At 42.2% G+C, this 16,017-nt stretch overlaps 2 protein-coding genes across 8 annotated transcripts in view; one reads left to right on the top strand and one right to left on the bottom strand.

Annotated features, from left to right (window-relative positions):
• ABCC3 (ATP binding cassette subfamily C member 3) overlaps positions 1–4,853 on the top strand; it is a 50,096-nt gene extending 45,243 nt beyond the window's left edge. Inside the window, exons 27-31 of the mRNA XM_061377159.1 lie at positions 562–708; positions 1,952–2,110; positions 2,473–2,639; positions 3,535–3,729; positions 4,403–4,853. Of these exons, the coding sequence (XP_061233143.1) occupies positions 562–708; positions 1,952–2,110; positions 2,473–2,639; positions 3,535–3,729; positions 4,403–4,511 (777 nt within the window). The 3' untranslated portion in view covers positions 4,512–4,853. The remainder of the gene's footprint in view (positions 1–561; positions 709–1,951; positions 2,111–2,472; positions 2,640–3,534; positions 3,730–4,402) is intronic.
• Positions 4,851–15,810, bottom strand: ANKRD40 (ankyrin repeat domain 40). 7 transcript variants are annotated; one of them, XM_061377167.1, is made up of 6 exons: positions 15,175–15,513; positions 12,318–12,508; positions 10,366–10,839; positions 9,292–9,473; positions 7,949–8,002; positions 4,851–5,102 (listed from the first exon to the last, which is right to left on the bottom strand). In XM_061377167.1, the coding sequence occupies exons 1-6, from the start codon at positions 15,351–15,353 to the stop codon at positions 4,953–4,955; spliced, it is 1,230 nt and encodes a 409-aa protein (XP_061233151.1). In that variant the 5' UTR covers positions 15,354–15,513; the 3' UTR covers positions 4,851–4,952. The 7 variants fall into 7 exon arrangements, with proteins under 7 accessions (XP_061233151.1, XP_061233146.1, XP_061233145.1 ...); XM_061377161.1 differs by having other exon boundaries at positions 4,861–5,102; positions 12,360–12,508; positions 15,175–15,800; XM_061377165.1 differs by lacking the exon at positions 4,851–5,102 and adding an exon at positions 5,562–6,288 and having other exon boundaries at positions 15,175–15,801.
• Between the last annotated feature and the right edge of the window lie 207 nt (positions 15,811–16,017).

The following is a 16,017-nucleotide window of genomic DNA, read 5'->3' as shown; positions in this document are numbered from 1 at the left end:
CATGGGAGACCATCGTACCTAGGAACACTGGACTGCCAAATCCAGGGAAAGCATCCAATCATCTACTGTTGTTGCTAGAGACTTTTAGAGGTGGCAGATGGAGCTATGCTGGGAAATCTGGTGCTTTCCAGACATACTGGGGTGTGTTAGATGGGATACTAATGAGGAAATGAAGGATCTGAGGAGAACTGCAGTGTAAGGTTCTGGAGATCAAGGATTTAATCTGGAAGCTAAAATGAAGCTAGACAACTTGTTTGGTACACGTTATAAGCCAGAGCTTGAACTGGTATGAAACAGACAGTGTTCTAATAAAGTTAGTGGGAAAAATGTAAATGTATATCTACTGGGGATTTGGCCCTATGTGCACAGACTTCTTTGCTGTAAACTTCACACCAGAATGGGTGGATGCTTCAGAACCCATGGGTTCGCCTCATTATTTAAATGTACCTGGTAGTGGAGATCTGATTTATCACAAACCCACAAACATTAATGTTTGTATCTGAGTTTGAGACACTTTTCCTTAAACCTTTACGAAGCATTTCTGACTTCTCTTTCCCTCAGGCTCCCTGGGTTATTGAGGGCAAGAGCCCCCCAGAAGACTGGCCATCCAAGGGAGAGCTGGAGTTTGTGAATTACTCAGTGAGGTACAGGAAGGGCCTGGACCTGGTGCTGAAGGGTCTAAACCTCCAAGTGCACGGTGGAGAAAAGGTGAGTTTCCAGCTCTGTGTCTTTGCTAGACCTTTGCTCTTGGGCTGCCAGTGACAGCCATGGAGTAGAGGACAGGGTCTACAAGCACACTTGCCCCAGTGGTGGAGACCTACTCCAGCTGGCACTGCAAGAGCTAACAGTGACACCCGTGCTGTTGGTGTGGCAGCATCCTCCAGGCTGGAAGCAGCAGGACCAATGGCATGGGGCTTTCTGGACTTCCCAAGTTGGCAACAGGCTACTGTGCGTGGTGTGGGAGGCACCAGCACAAGTGACAAAAATTCAGTGACAAGAGTGGTTTTTCTGAAGCAGTGCAGATGGGAGAAGGAATTCCAGCTTTTTCCGCTCCCTGGCTTTCCCTGTGAAGCTTCTGGCACGGAAGGATATGACATTCTTTGCTTGCTTAATCAGGAAGTTCTCTTTGTTCTGGGACATTCATTTCTTCATGCTTCAATTGAAAGTTCTGGGGTTTGTGTGCTGGTGACAGAGCAATTAGCATGGGAAAGTCCTCCACTTAAAGGAGAATTATCCTTACACTAAGCAGACAGGATGACAACCATCTTCTGGAATGAAGATACATGTGCTTACCATGAAGTCAGAATTGCTCTCTGAAAAGCCTTTCTTTCTTGTCCTTGCACTCCTAATATGGGTATTTCAGCTCATCAACCAAAATTACCTAGGATGGCTCTAGGCCTATGTACATATTTATATGCAATAATATGCTATAAGGATGCTGGGGAGGGAGTCTTCATCAGGGACTGTAGTGATAGGACAAGGAATAGTGGGTTCAAACTGAAACAGGGGGAGTTCAGATTGGATATAAGGAAGAAATTCTTTACTATGAGGGTGGTGAGGCACTGGAATGGGTTGCCCAGGGAAGTTGTGAATGCTCCATCCCTGGTAGTGTTCAAGGCCAGGCTGGACAGAGCCTCAGGTGACCTGGTTTAGTGTGATGTGTCCCGGCTCATGGCAGGGGGGGTTGGAACTGGATGATCTTAAGGTCCTTTCCAACCCAAACCAGTCTGGGATTCTATGAATACCATTTAAATGATGGGAATGGTGATATCCACATTGCAATGTGTGACATGGGGCTTGTAGGGATGGGTGGTTACATTCTACCTTAGCTTCAGATGTTGTGTCAAATATCTTAGAGGCATCTTGGGGATTTGTTTGGGGTTCTTTTGTTGGGTTTTGTTCTCATTTTAACTATTGTCTGCTTTGTTGTCAAACCCACAATTTGATGTAGATTGGGATTGTTGGCAGAACCGGAGCAGGGAAGTCCTCCATGACGCTCTGTCTCTTCAGGATCCTGGAAGCTGCAAAAGGGGAAATTAAGATTGATGGTGTGAAAATTGCAGAGATCGGTCTCCATGACCTTCGATCGAGGCTAACCATTATCCCTCAGGTACGGTTCCTGTGTATCACAGTAAAGGAAGGATCTCTCGCAGCGCAGCAAGCCATAAATAATGGTTTATCCACAGAGGAAAATGCTTTGTTACACTCAGAAAATTGTTTCAGAAGACCACTATTTATAGTTTAAGTGGTGCTCTTCTGTCACCTTCTAAGCTGATGCTGGGTGATAAAACAAGGTTTAGGATAAAGCATCTTTACAGTTGGATTTTGAGTTTGAAGTAATGTAGTTTCAGAGTGGATGGGATTGGCAGGTGGTCTACCTGCAGTGCAATGGAGACTTCAAAGCAGTAACTCATAGTATCTGTACTTGCACAGATAAAGCACTTGTCTAATGAATGTTGGGTTTATATCCAGGATCCTGTTCTCTTTTCTGGAACACTGAGGATGAACCTGGACCCATTTAATAAGTATTCAGATGAAGAAATATGGAAAGCTCTTGAACTGTCTCATTTGAAGAGGTTTGTCAGCAGTCAGCCGTCCATGCTGGACTATGAATGCTCTGAAGGTGGAGAAAATCTTAGGTAAGGAATGACTGGACTAGAAACATACACTGAGCATTCACTGAGCTGTAACAGTGAGTAACACTTGAGCACAGGTTTACACTGTGTCTGAAAGGATTATCCACATACCTCTGTTTCAAGAGAACCACTAAGGCTCAAACATTTGCCTGCTGTTCTGCCTCTGCCACCAGATCTGATTCTTCTCTGCTGCTGGGAAGGGTTTCTCCCAAACCAAAATCCTGTCTTACCAGTAAAGAAAGAAATCTCAGGTATTAGAAATAGGCAGTTCCTTAAACTTGGTAGGAAGGGCAATACCATGGCAACATATATAACTGCTGTGCTGAATAGGAGTCCTCTGCCTAAACTGATACTTTAGCAGTGTTTATTTGCCATTATTATTTGGAAGACCCATGAAGACATGAACGAGAATGATAAAATGCCATGCTTTGATACTCTGCGTTGGCTCCTAAGGCTGTGCTGTAACCACATTATGTATGGGATGAATGTTTCTGTGATGGCGGAAAGGACTGACAACCTCAGAACTTTTTTATTCTTCCTTTTTTCTTCTCTTTTCATAAGCTTGCACATGCTCAGTGTTGTTACCACTGTGTGTGCTTTTGAAAACTCAGGCTGAAGCACTGTAATCATTCTGTAATCATTAGTTGTCACACTGACTGAAAGGGGCATTTGCTGGCGCTGTCAGTACTGGCAGTAAGTGAACACATACACTAAATTAGCTGAGTAATGCTGATGGATGTTGGCTCTAGGGCTGACAGACCAGGCTGTTTGCTAAATACGATTGGGTTTTGTTCCCTAACTTCACCTGGTGAGTAATCTGTTCTAGCACAAGTGATTGTAAGCAGCAGAGAGCCAAGGACAGTGGGGCCTCTTTGTGAAACCCTATCTCTGCTTGCAGTGTTGGCCAAAGACAACTCGTCTGCTTGGCACGAGCGCTGCTCCGCAAGACGAGGATCTTGATCCTAGACGAAGCAACAGCAGCCATTGATCTGGAGACGGATGATCTGATCCAGATGACAATTCGGACCCAGTTTGAAGACTGCACAGTGCTGACAATAGCGCACAGGCTGAACACAATTATGGATTACACAAGGTAAAAATCTCTTCATGGTGCGTGGCGGGGTACCTGAAGCATCACTTGAGAGGGTCCAGTTTGTCCCTAGATAGTCACACTGATGATCTTGTCAGGTGGTATGTAAGCAATGATGTTTAAGCCATACAATCCTAGAATATCCAGACCTGACTATGCCTCTGGTGGTGTAATAAATAGGTTCTATATTCACTAGCCAGAGCTGCACAAGGCATACTTCCCAGCTGGATTAATAGCACTGTCAGCAAGCTTATGAATCCTTTTTGCACTAGCAGCTGCTATAACTCTTTTACTCACATCGTATTAATTACTTTAAAATATATTATATATATATATGCACATAAAATTTATGTATCAATTTTATATATATATATATACCTTACTTCATGAGCTTTTACCTCCTTGGCTTTCTGGTACCCTATTTTCAATTCCAGAACTACCAGTATGGTACTTCCCCCCTTTATTGGCCCTGGGAGATCGTGCCTTTTTAAATCAAACAGCAGCTTAGGTAGAACATTTATCATCTATTGTGTTTCAATGTGTGAAAAGAATTGAGCAAAACAAAGCCAAGGCAACGATCAGAACAGTTTGCTTTGTGATAAAAAGGGATATCTCATTTCTTGCAAGGAATTCTCTGACGTATTTTTCCCCCATCATCATCTTTTGTTTGGCACAGGGTTCTTGTTCTAGACAACGGAACAGTAGCTGAGTTCGATACACCGGCAAACCTTATAGAATCAAAGGGTGTTTTCTACAGTATGGCCAAGGATGCTGGACTGGCATGAAAAGAAGACCCTTTGGGGTTTTGGTTTGTTGTATTTGTTTAGTTTTTTCTAATATTACTGACTTGGCACAAAAGTGACTTGTGAATGTACTGTAATTTACCAACAGCTTTTGTAGTAGGCTGAACTTGTGATATGTGAACAAAGTATTTTACAATTATAAGGACCAGAAAGTGAATTTTATATTTTTTAATATTTTCTATATACATAAAGTTATTTTATTATATGCTTTTTCTTTTCCAAAGAATGCCAAACGTTCTGCCAAGCAAATGTATGTGTCACAGGGCAATATGTGCTGTATTCAGGTTTATAATTAGTAAATTATATTAACGGTACCAAAAATTACACCTGTTCTCTGTGTTTTCTGCATAAGGATTCATTGGTTCTGAAGTGGAAACAAGCCCTGTTGAGCAATGACTCAGCTGAAAAACAGTGAAATAATGTTTAATCGCTGTGTGGCTCCAACCTGTTCCTTTCAGTCCTTCCCATCAGGACAAGGGAGTTGAATGCAGCAGTTTCAAGGCTGGGGGCTATTCTATGACCTTTGGTATCCCTGCCCAAGGCAACTTCAGCATTATAGAATTCCTCTTCAGCCTAAGAATTACAAGTAACATGTATTTAAAACTAAACCTGCAGATGGCTTAATATAAATCATTAACTACACAGTTTCTTCCAGTGTGGTAGACTCCACATAAGCCTGCAGGGACATGATTGGCACAGAAGTGTTATAATTTTGCTGTATCTATCTCTCTTGCACATGGAGTCATTATGAGTAAGACTCCACTTAAGCGGAGCAGATGTGTATATAATTTCTCTCATTCAACACTTAATCACCTGAAATAACGTGTGATTTGTTTTGCAGAATTAAATATCTACGTTATTATTGATAACGAAGCCTCCTCTGATAAAAGGAGTCCTGTGTTTAAACAACATGTGCTGCTAGAATCAGAATGTCTTTTGCTTTAGTTCCTCACTCCCTACACCAAGCACACTAGGAACCTACCCAGGAAGAAAAAGTTCCACTGTTTCCCCAGAAGTAAAGTTCAGAAAGACTTTGAGAAGACAAAAATAATCATTTATTAATTCTTACAAATGAGACTTCTTAAATAGAAACAAGAATCTACAGCCAAGCATTCATTTGCCATTCACAGTTCATATAGCAGAGCCCAAAGTAATGAATTATTTATCGTACACAGTAATGTAATGACTATACACTGATCAGATTGTTAGCAGTGTTAATAGTATGTTCTGTGTATAAACTGCATAAGGTATAAAAATATTCCTTGGAATGCATAGATAGCAATTGGTATCTGCAGGATAATCAGTGTAACAAGGAAACTGAGTTTCCTCATAGAAGGTCTGACCAGTTAATCCTGGTACTTCCATGGGTTTAGTTGGCATTCACAGCAGATGCCTAAACCACATCTGTTTTGTGCCAGGGAGAATGCAACAGTGTGATACGAGGAGCGATGGTTTTATTATTCCAGCAGTAAGCATACCACCAGCAATCTGTTATAAACCCCAGCTACTGCAATGACTCAGAACACATTTGACCTCCAACAGTTTTCAGAAGAGGCTATTCTGCTGTGACAAAACGTTCTACTATTACCCTTAGGAGACTGAGCTTCGGTCTAGCTAACTGGTACACAGGAGTGTTTGCATGGATCTGTGCTTCCAGGTGAACACTGGCCATCCGACTACAAGGCAGATTGGGAGAGGGCTCCCTCTTGTGTGCTCATCTGCTGCTGAAGCTGCTTCCCTTTGCACAAAGTACTAGTCACTGGATGGGAAAGAGAGAGCACCAGTGAATTTGATTCTTCTTGTGTTAGCTGTAATACAGGCGCCTGCTCTGACTGCAGTGGAAGAACCAACTTCTCTACCTGCCACAGCCTCCAAGTAAAGGGAACAAGGCTGTGGGGGTACCTAACTCCAGTCATCTGGAGCCACAAACGCAGTTCTCATCTCAGTGTTTCCTCCCTGCTCAGCATCCTATTTCTATAAATCCCATTTATAGGGCCACATACATTGTACTTAGGCTGTAAATTCTTGGACAAGGCATCTTGGACAAGACCCCAATAACATCCTTTGGTTGCTGTAGTTTCCAAAACAACTGGTGGTGAGGGAGGGGAAAGATGAAGACACAGGGGGAAGTTCCATCGAGTTTGTATGTTCTGTTTGCCTGTTACATGCATCTCATACTTTAGGTTTAGGCAGTACATACTTTTACAGTTAGGCTATCAAAACAGAGCTCTTCCTCAAATGCAAATGACTGAGTAAATACTAAAACCCTAAAAAATATGATAAAATCCAGCTCTTAAATACTTTTCAATTTATTTATTACAGAATTTCATAGCAAAGTATTCTAATTCTGCATTTTAAGTACCAGGAACAGGAAAAGTAATTCTTTTTCAGTAAACAATATGGGTAAACACAAGTCATTGGTGGCAAAATAAAGTACATTGCATAGGAACATCAAGATTTAGTATCAGCCCAGAAAACCCTGGCCATACATAGTTTCTTTTTACACAGGCAACTTTAAATGTTCAAGATGTGACCTTTCTCAGGAATGTAAAAGGTAAAAGGTAAAATACAGTTTTTGTGCTTTCAAAAGGGGAAATGAAAGCAGCGTCGGAGAAATGCGATGTCAACACAGTAAGAAAAACAGTATTTTAAACTGCACGTCAGTACTGTTTACTGACAGTAAAAGGGATTTTGGTTGAGAGCATATTTATGATTTGGATAAATGCTATCACTTTTTATTTTCAACCTGAGAAATAGCGAAAAGTGTAAACAGGGATTAAGAAATCACTTGTAAGTGATTACTTCTAAGGTAATAAGTCACTTGATAGTATTTAAAGTAGACATAATTTTGTGCTTCTTCCACAGATTCAAACCCTTCTGCTTTTTTCCTTTTAAGATATGAATTAAAATGCATAATCCAAACAGTGAATGTTAATGGTAATGGACTCAGTACAAATATTAAATGGGTTTCATGGCAGGTTCTTTAGCTTGAGTACCTCTGCTATTTTATAGCAAACAAATTATTAGAACAGCTTAAGGTAAGTCTTTCCCTGAGAGCTGCTAACTCTGCAGTATTTCAAGATTATCTTTTTATAAGGAAAAGTGATGCATTAACAGATAGTTCTACCAATAATTCCTTTGCATTAAGCTACTTTTACATCAGACTCATTACTCTTGGATTAACTAGAGGCTGTAACTGTGCATAACAATTTTAGTTCATTCCATGGTTAACAAAATAGGGTTTTTTTTTTACATGATTAGCCCTTACAGATACTATATTTCAAACCTAATTTTAAAATCAGAGCTACAAATCTGGTTTATTCTTTAAACAATTAATATGTAAGTTCTGATGCCTTCTTGTTATAACCACTCCGTTCAGAAAGTGTTGGGACTCTGAAAAGTAAGTTTTTGTCGCTTACTGTTAGAACAAGCTCCAGTTCTTGGAAATCCTGTAGCCTTGCCACATCTTTGTCCTTTAAATAGATACAGTAAGTTGTTAGGTGATAAACTTCAATTTTGCAGAGGTAAGTTAAAGTAACAGGCTCATGCTAACACAAGGTACGTATTTATCTGTAAATACGACAATTTACAGTAAGCTAGAAAGCAGACATCCTGTTGCATCTTATATTTATTCTGGAATCCCATTCACTTACTCACTTCAGTCTATTTTTAGAAGGAATGCAACACTGATGAGTGCAAGTGATTAGTGGAATTACGCCTGTAAAGATCCTCTTTCCCCCCCTCCCACCTTGGTAATTCTTAGAAGCTCATGAATTGATCCTTGCATCTACCCAAGAAGGTCCTGCATGCAGCTTCCTCTACAGCAGCCCACCAGCATGGTGGTAGAGTGGCTTGGCAAGGGTCTCCAATGGAAGAGCAAGGGAAGACACCCTCCCACAGCACAGGCATGAGCTCTGATTCCCACTGCAGCAGAACCCTGCTGCTAAACAGCATTAAGTAGAATTAGTTCTGTATCACCTCAAGGAACAATAAGTGTCCTGCAGTCCAGAGAACCTGAGTAATTACAGCTGGAAGTAAAACCAGTCCTTTCAACACAACTGAAGTTGGCAAGTGACAGAACTGCTTATGTCTGTCTGTCTTACTTTCCTTTCACTTCTTGACTAACACGGAGTAAGTCGTCATATAGTCAGTGAGGATGCAGTACAGTGAAGTCTATTAGTCTAGTACTAATCAGATTAGCGCCATGACTGACACCAACAATGCTCTAGAGGGATTTGACAGCAACAGAAAGGTCAACAGTGAACCCATACAACAGGTCAACAGGCCCATGTCCTGTTTGCTGCACAGGTGACTGTCACTGGAGTGAAGAGTTACATGGAGAGACCTGCACTCAATCATTCTGAAACACCTTTCTGGTTCTTGAAAAGCCTCCACACAGTCCTCACTAACCCAGCAAAACTCAGTCAGGACTTGCAGGCCTTTCAAATGCTGATGGCAGCTCACAGTGGTGTGGTGTACTGAAGTTAAGAACATAACTGAGAAATCAGGTATGAACTGGGCTCAACACCAAACATCTGTGAAAGAAAATGATCAAGAAACTTGAGAACTTTTTTACTAAAAGGCCCAATTAAACAACTGCTGAGTGCTGGTAGCTGAAAGGAGGTTTTTCTTTGGGGGTTTTTGTTGGTTGCTTTGGGTTTTTTTCAGCATGGGCCTATGCAGGTGACCAACACATCGCTTTTAATGCTAACCTAAAAACCTTCTCTATAAGTTACTGCACTTCAAAGTTTACAGTTCTTACCTTTCTTAACATTGTATTTGGTAATTTTCTGATCTTCTGTACATGCTCAGGGTTAACGCCCAGCTCACGGCAACTCACTCGGAGCAGTTCCTTATAGGTCAGTTCTTGTCTGTCCAGTTCAATTTCAATGAAGTCATTTTCTCTGAGATTAGGGTTTTGTATTCTAACTTTAAGGACCAGTTCTATTAGAAATAAAAAACTACATTAACAGGAAAATATATAAAGGAATTGGAAAGATATATCTATAGGAACTTCCAAATATTTCTATGATCTTGTTTGTGTAATTGTTTGTATAATTTCTTGTTTGTATAATTTCCAACAATACAAGAGTCCTCAGAAAGCAAACAGCTGGACTTGGATGAGCACAGTTTTCATTAGCTTGACTTTCATCAACCTATATGAGAAAATCATTGCAAATCTAATTACAGTGTGTGTGAATGCAAATATGAACCTTTGAATGGACACATACCCTACTGGATTTAAGCTAACTTAAAAGCAGATGATACTGGTTATCAACCTCCTGAGTAATCCAAGATCATGCCTATCGGGTTTTGATCCTTTTGGTCATCAGTTAACTTCTCATTGCTAATTCATGGCATCAGAACACCTTTTATTTCAAGAATGAACTTTTGAACTGAAGCTGAAATTGAGCTTTCCTTCTTTGGGCAGGCAAAATTTACCTGCAGAAATAGCAGATCAGGGAATCGTGCACCTCCAGGCTCAGGTCTGCAGATTGAGCCATGGCACGCTCTCTCTTGAGCTCACTGGCTGTGTAGTTACATTCCTTATTTGCAGCTTGGAGTATGCTATGTAAGAATTAATTGCACTGGTGGCTGCATGCTTTTAGAGCATGAGACAAACAACAAATGTTTTCACCAATATTTTAATAACAGTTCCAGCAGAAACAGGGTATCTGCCTCTTTAATTCCCTTCAAATGCTTCCTGAATGCCTAAGCGTGGGAATCTGAAAATCTCAGGAAATGCTTTGAATACATATAACCTGGAGTTGTCTATTTTCATTGTCCAATGTCACATAATTCCTAAGACAAAGCGAGAAGAGATTTTGACTGTTACCTTGCATATTAAGTGGGAAAGCTCCAGTGAAGAAAACAGGCTGAAACGCTGGCACAGGCCCCATACAGGAGCCATTCTCTTGCTGAGGCACAGACTGATTTGATCCAGCTGGCGAAGGGGCACTTCTGCTCCAAGACACAGATCCCTGGTACATTGGACCTCTCTGAAGGGCAGGTTTTGTGTGCGGAGGTACAGTAGACCCACAGGGCAGTGATGGTGTGCCTGCAGTATCAGCCACCTCGGGAGCAGCATTCCCATGGTGTAGTGGTGCATGCGCATAAGTCTCCACATCAGGTAAGGAAGCAGAGTCAGCATCTCGTGGTTCTAAGTGTGAGATACTCCCATTCATGGAGGGATCTGGAATACTGTTACTCATGGTGTTATAAACGTAAGGGAAAGGTGGGTTAGCCAGGTAATTAGGGATGATTGGCAGATCTGACTCTTTCTTGAAGTCTGGCAGTTCATCCTCTTCCACTGTAAAACAAACAAACCAACATTCTCCAAGACTGATCTGGGGGGAAAAGAGAAGTATTGGTATTGCACTGGGGGTGGTTGTTTTTTCTTATGGGGAGGGACTGGTACGTTAAAAGCACCATAAGTTACAAGATGAATCAAGAAGCACTAAGCTTTTTCCTACAGTAACAGAACTGTGCTCAGGTGTTGTGATACAGTAAACACAAAAGCAGAGTCTGATTCTAGTAATTCCAGGGGTGCTATTTCCTTCTAAACACTGCAATACTTCTGTTTTGGTTTGATTTGTTTTAATCCATAGCCAGCATGTTGTAACATGGTCTCTGATGGTATAATGCTATCATCTTCATAATGTATAAGGCAATGAAAACCAAAGGGTAATACTGTTGTTTGATATTAAAGCAGGGGATAAAGGGAAAAGAACACATAGTACAGTGAGAGCTGAAACATTACCAATTCAACAGCTGGGAGACAATAAGGAAAACAGATGAGGGAATACAAAGGGGAGGAAACAGGGTGTTAATTAACCACATTTCAATTTACTTACCTCCAGCAGCAAAGCCTACCCTGCACCAGCAGTTACAAACCATGGTAAAAATGCTCTACCAATGTCCTTTAATGAGCTGTTTATCTGGGCTGATAATTTTCCATTTATTCAACACAGTGTCTAAGCTCCAGAAAACGTTGGGGAAATGAGGTGTTGTTCTGGAACCCCAATGTAAGAAGGACATGGAGCTGTTGGGGCAAGTCCAGAGGAGGCCATGGAAGTGCTGCGAGGGCTGGAGCAGCTCTGCTGTGCAGCCAAGCTGAGGGACCTGAGCTGGGTCAGCCTGGAGAAGAGAAGGCCCCTGGGAGGCCTTAGAGTAGCTCCCAGTGCCTAAAGGGGCTACAAGAAAGCTGGAGAGAGACTATTTACAGGGGCATGTATGGAGAGGACAAAGGGGAATGGCTTTAAAGTGCTAGAAGGGAGATAGATTAGACATTACGAAGTTCTTCCCTGTGAGGGTGCTGAGGTATTGGCACAGGGTGCCCAGAGAAGCTGTGGCTGCACCATCCCTGGCAGTGTTCAAGGCCAGGCTGGATGGGGCTTGGAGCAACCTTCTCCAAGTGGAAGGTGTCTCTGTCCACAGCAGGGGGTTGGGACTGGATGAACTTTAGGGTCCCTTCTAACCCAAACCATTATATATTCTGCAATATAAGGGTTTCATACAAATTTGAGAGATTTTTCTCCTGTTGACCTTTTGAAAATAGGAAGCTGCATTTAGCTGCCACTGGTTTAATCATGCTGTTGTTAAAAATACAGCTTTTCTAATTGTTCAGTGTTTAGAACAAAAGTTTGGCTGGCTGAATATGGAATTTGTTGGTAATCTTGTTCTTAAACTTTGATTTCTTACCAATTAAACATTCTAGAAATCAAGTCACAGTTATTACTAAGATCCAAACACAGTATCTTCACATGCAAAATAAAGATCGGAACATACATGCATTAAACAGCCTTTTGCTACAGTCTTGTATTGGTTTACCTCCCAGCATCTTCCTTATCTCTCTCTTTGATGTTAACTGGGCTGCCCTTTCTCCTTTCTTCGTGAGGATCTCCTTGTCAGCACCAGCATGCAGCAGGTAAGCCACTACTGGAGCATGGTTCCGTTTACATGCCCAGTGCAAACAGGTCCTGCACATGGAAAATGTTAACACTGTTTAAATCGTGAATTACAGCACATTAACTTTCACCCACTCTTGCTGCCTAGGAGAAGAACAAGAGTCAGTGCATGTCTAACAGAGGCTTCAATTGCAATCTTCCTTGGAAATTTAGACTGGTTTTGGAGCCTGCAGTGACACCTGCTGATGTAGTTTCTCTTTGCTCTAACGCTAGATACCACATTACCACAGTTGCATTGTTAAAGCTCAAGATCTTTTCAATTTGTCATTTATTAAGGTTCTCATATATAACTATAAAAAGAAGGTTTGTGTATGCCATTTTAATCTCGGACAGAGTAAGTTGTATTTCAAATACTTGTGAACGTGTGTTTATGTGAGCCTTCCCTAGGACGCTATTTTTACTCTTTAATTAATGCTGTCAGTGCAATGACTTGCACTTTTTGGAAAGTAAATGCTGTTCAGAATACAGTCAGCAGAGTTTCTAAGCACACAGTTCTTTGCCCAGTCACTATTCACTGCACCAGCAACTCTGAAGCTTTGATCTGCACACAACCAATCTTCAGCAATCTGTCAATGATGCACAGAGCAAATCGCTGTTTGCAGCTGCTGACCTAGAGAGTGAAGAAACATCCTAAAACCTACTGAGCTTATTTAGGTACTTACACACTGTAACTTGTTATATGGTCTTAACCATTTTTCCCCAACCCAGGTTCTAGTGATGTTTGATCTTTCCCTAGCTTTTACATTTTAATTCTCTAGCTCCAGCCGCAGGAAACTTCAGAAAGATGAACACACTGAACCCTTCTCCAAATTTATTTATTTATTGTTTAAGAATTAAATAAAGCAGAGATAAATAATAAACTTACAAGGGGAAAATAGTTTTCATTGAAAGTCTGGCTCCAAAAGGCTTTTTTCCACTTTGGTTTTTGGTTGGTGGGTTGATTTGAGTTGTTGTTAAGAGAAGAGCCTGCAAAGTTGTATCTTGACCAGTAACTCTCAACACTGTATACAAAATTGGGCTCTTTTGAGTTTTCTTGTGTGCAAATATGCAAGGAAAAAAAAGAGAATCTGATCTTTGGAGTCCTACAAATCAGGTAAACCCAAAAGGAGATAAGGTAACTTGCAAAACCTTGTTCATTTTTGTATATTCTGACTTAAGTAAACCTCAGTTCTACCATTTCTTCTTACTAAAATGAATGCATCTTGATGGTGGAAAGTATGCCTGAATTTAAAGTCACCAGTCACTGCAGCATCTAACATCTAACTGAAGAAACGGGAATCTAAGTGTATGTATACGTATTATTTTTCTTCATAGGCTATCCTAGGAAGGCTGTTTACAAGATCTGTGTTTCCAAGATGGTACTGTCAGCAATACTGTAAAGTCCTGTGTTCTCCCACCAAGGCTGGGCTGTCCATTTCAGCTAGAAAGTGCCGTTTCACAGTAGGATGAAGGAATTTTGTCAGCAGAAAGTATTCCTGACATTTTAACACCAGAGATCCCACATAATCTGAGACAAGCTCCATGAAACTCTGACCAGGTTTGTTTAGTTTCCCTCTGCAGTGTTTGCTGGACTTTTCACATATTTCTCCTTGGGAAATGAGTGTGAACAGCCCGCATGAACTCAGCATTAGCACGTTGCCAAGTCATAAACTGTTTTGGACCAAAGTGAAGGGGAAAGGCACAGACAGCATGGTCATGTTTGATTTGAGGTCAAAATTTACTGGTTTGCTTTGGTGAGAAGGAATGTGCAGGAGCGTTGGCCTCATCTTGGGATCCATCCTGACCATTCCATGTAGTCTCAAAATGTAAGTACTCAGCACCTCTCGGCATCAGCCAGACTCAGTCTCCCTGAAGAAATGTTAATTCTACAAGCAAACTTAAATCACAGTGAAGATCCATTCACTGCCATAGTTACAAATGACCAGATCATTTTAAAAACAATTGTATTTTATGCCAGATTCCTTTCATCAATTTCAGTTTTCAGTGCCACCTCATTTTGATGACCGGTACCTGTTTATCTTGCACATTAAGATGATTTTGGATCTTATGAATCAGTAAGTTTTTACAAGTTCTAATTTGAATCACCCCAAGCTGAACCTCAAGTTGCAAGTGCCCCACGCTTCTCAAACCTGCTCATCAAGCGTTCACCTAATTTTAGCCTTCCTACTTCAGTTACAACCTCAAGCCCAATACAGCACAGCAAGCAAACACAGCTGAGTTGAAATTAGGGGAAACGGACTGCTGAAATGCCTGAGCATTCCCTGTAAATCCTGTTTCAGATAACACTGTGTATGCGTGTGTGTGTGTTCTTTGATTGAGTTCCACTTCTACAAGTGCCTATTACAGAAAAGTCCTGGGTTTAGTGTCTGAATGAGACATCAAACCCGGAGCATTTATATGTAACACTGAAACATCCTGCAACTACCCTGCTTTAAAAGAAAAGTCAATCCCAACCTGATTTAGGAGTTCATAAAGGTATTTCTGGTTAGATGTAACCACGGTTGAGATTTGGCTGCTTGTGCCCTTCCAAAGAGATAAAATCCATATAAAGTAACCACACGGTGACCAGAGGGAGCAGCGGACACCCAGGAGCGGGGAATGGGACGGGTGACAGCGGTTCCATATTCACGCTAAGGGGTGAAGGCAGCGCAGCACCGGGAGGCCCGGGCCGTTCTTACCAGCCGTTGACTTCGTTCTGCGCGTTGAGGCTGACCCCGAGCTCCACCAACCGCTGCACCTCGGCCGCGTCCCCCAGCGCCGCCGCCTCCCGCAGCCGCTCCTGCCGCTCCCGCTCGGCGCACGGAGCCGCCATCTCGCCGCCGCCCGCCGCCGCCTCCAGGCCGGGATGAGCTCTCATGTCCGGCACCCAACCGGGCACCGGCGGAGAGCAGCGCCCGGTGCTACCCCGCGGCGGTCCCCGCTGGGGGACCCTGTTACCGGTGACACCCGCGGCCCGGCCACTGCGTTCCGGGTCACAGCCGGGCCGGCGGCCAGGTGCACCGACGCGTGTGTTTAATGGTTGAACTTGATGATCTTAAAGGGCTTTTCCAACCTAGTTGATTCTATGATTCGGTATGCGTGTAATTGCTTAAGGAATGTCCCCTGCACTGTTACTCGTTCTTGTGGGTGCTAGATTCACGCTGTTGTTCTGTCCAAGGAGTTATCATCTTCGTGAGTTGTCAGCACAACTGATTAATCCCTAAAATTAAACAGATAAATATCCACCTGAAAATAAACAGGAAAGAGTGCAGGTAATTCCTGCAGTTTGCATTGCTTGTTCTGGAAAGCTGGGTTTGATCATTGCGGGCTCGTCATAAACCAAGATATGGGAACAGCCAGGGAAAAATTCACAACTGTAGAGAGTCAAAATCATAGAATCATGGAATGGTTTGGGTTGGAAGGGACCTTAAAGCTCATCCAGCTCCAACCCCTGCCACAGGCAGAGACACCTTGCACTACAGCAGCTTGCTCCAAGCCCCTGTGACCAACCTGGCCTTGAACACTGCCAGGGATGGGGCAGC

The sequence above is a fragment of the Neopsephotus bourkii genome, unplaced genomic scaffold, assembly GCF_033783945.1.
Source record: "Neopsephotus bourkii isolate Nb327-2 ecotype Australia unplaced genomic scaffold, CSIRO-AGI_Nbou_v1 NB_1749, whole genome shotgun sequence".
NCBI lineage: Eukaryota > Metazoa > Chordata > Aves > Psittaciformes > Psittacidae > Neopsephotus > Neopsephotus bourkii.
Note: the sequence above shows the minus strand (reverse complement) of the source record. Positions and strands in the feature narration are given on the sequence as shown.

Bases quoted from the DNA above. Each gene is read 5' to 3' on its own strand.
- ANKRD40 (XM_061377167.1), bottom strand. From the start codon at position 15,353: ATGAGAGCTCATCCCGGCCTGGAGGCGGCGGCGGGCGGCGGCGAGATG. The intron at 8,003-9,291 runs GTAAGAACTGTA...ATCTATTTAAAG, and splicing joins CAAATACAATGTTAAGAAAG to GACAAAGATGTGGCAAGGCT. The intron at 5,103-7,948 runs GTAAGCGACAAA...TGTAATTCTTAG, and splicing joins AACTGGAGCTTGTTCTAACA to GCTGAAGAGGAATTCTATAA.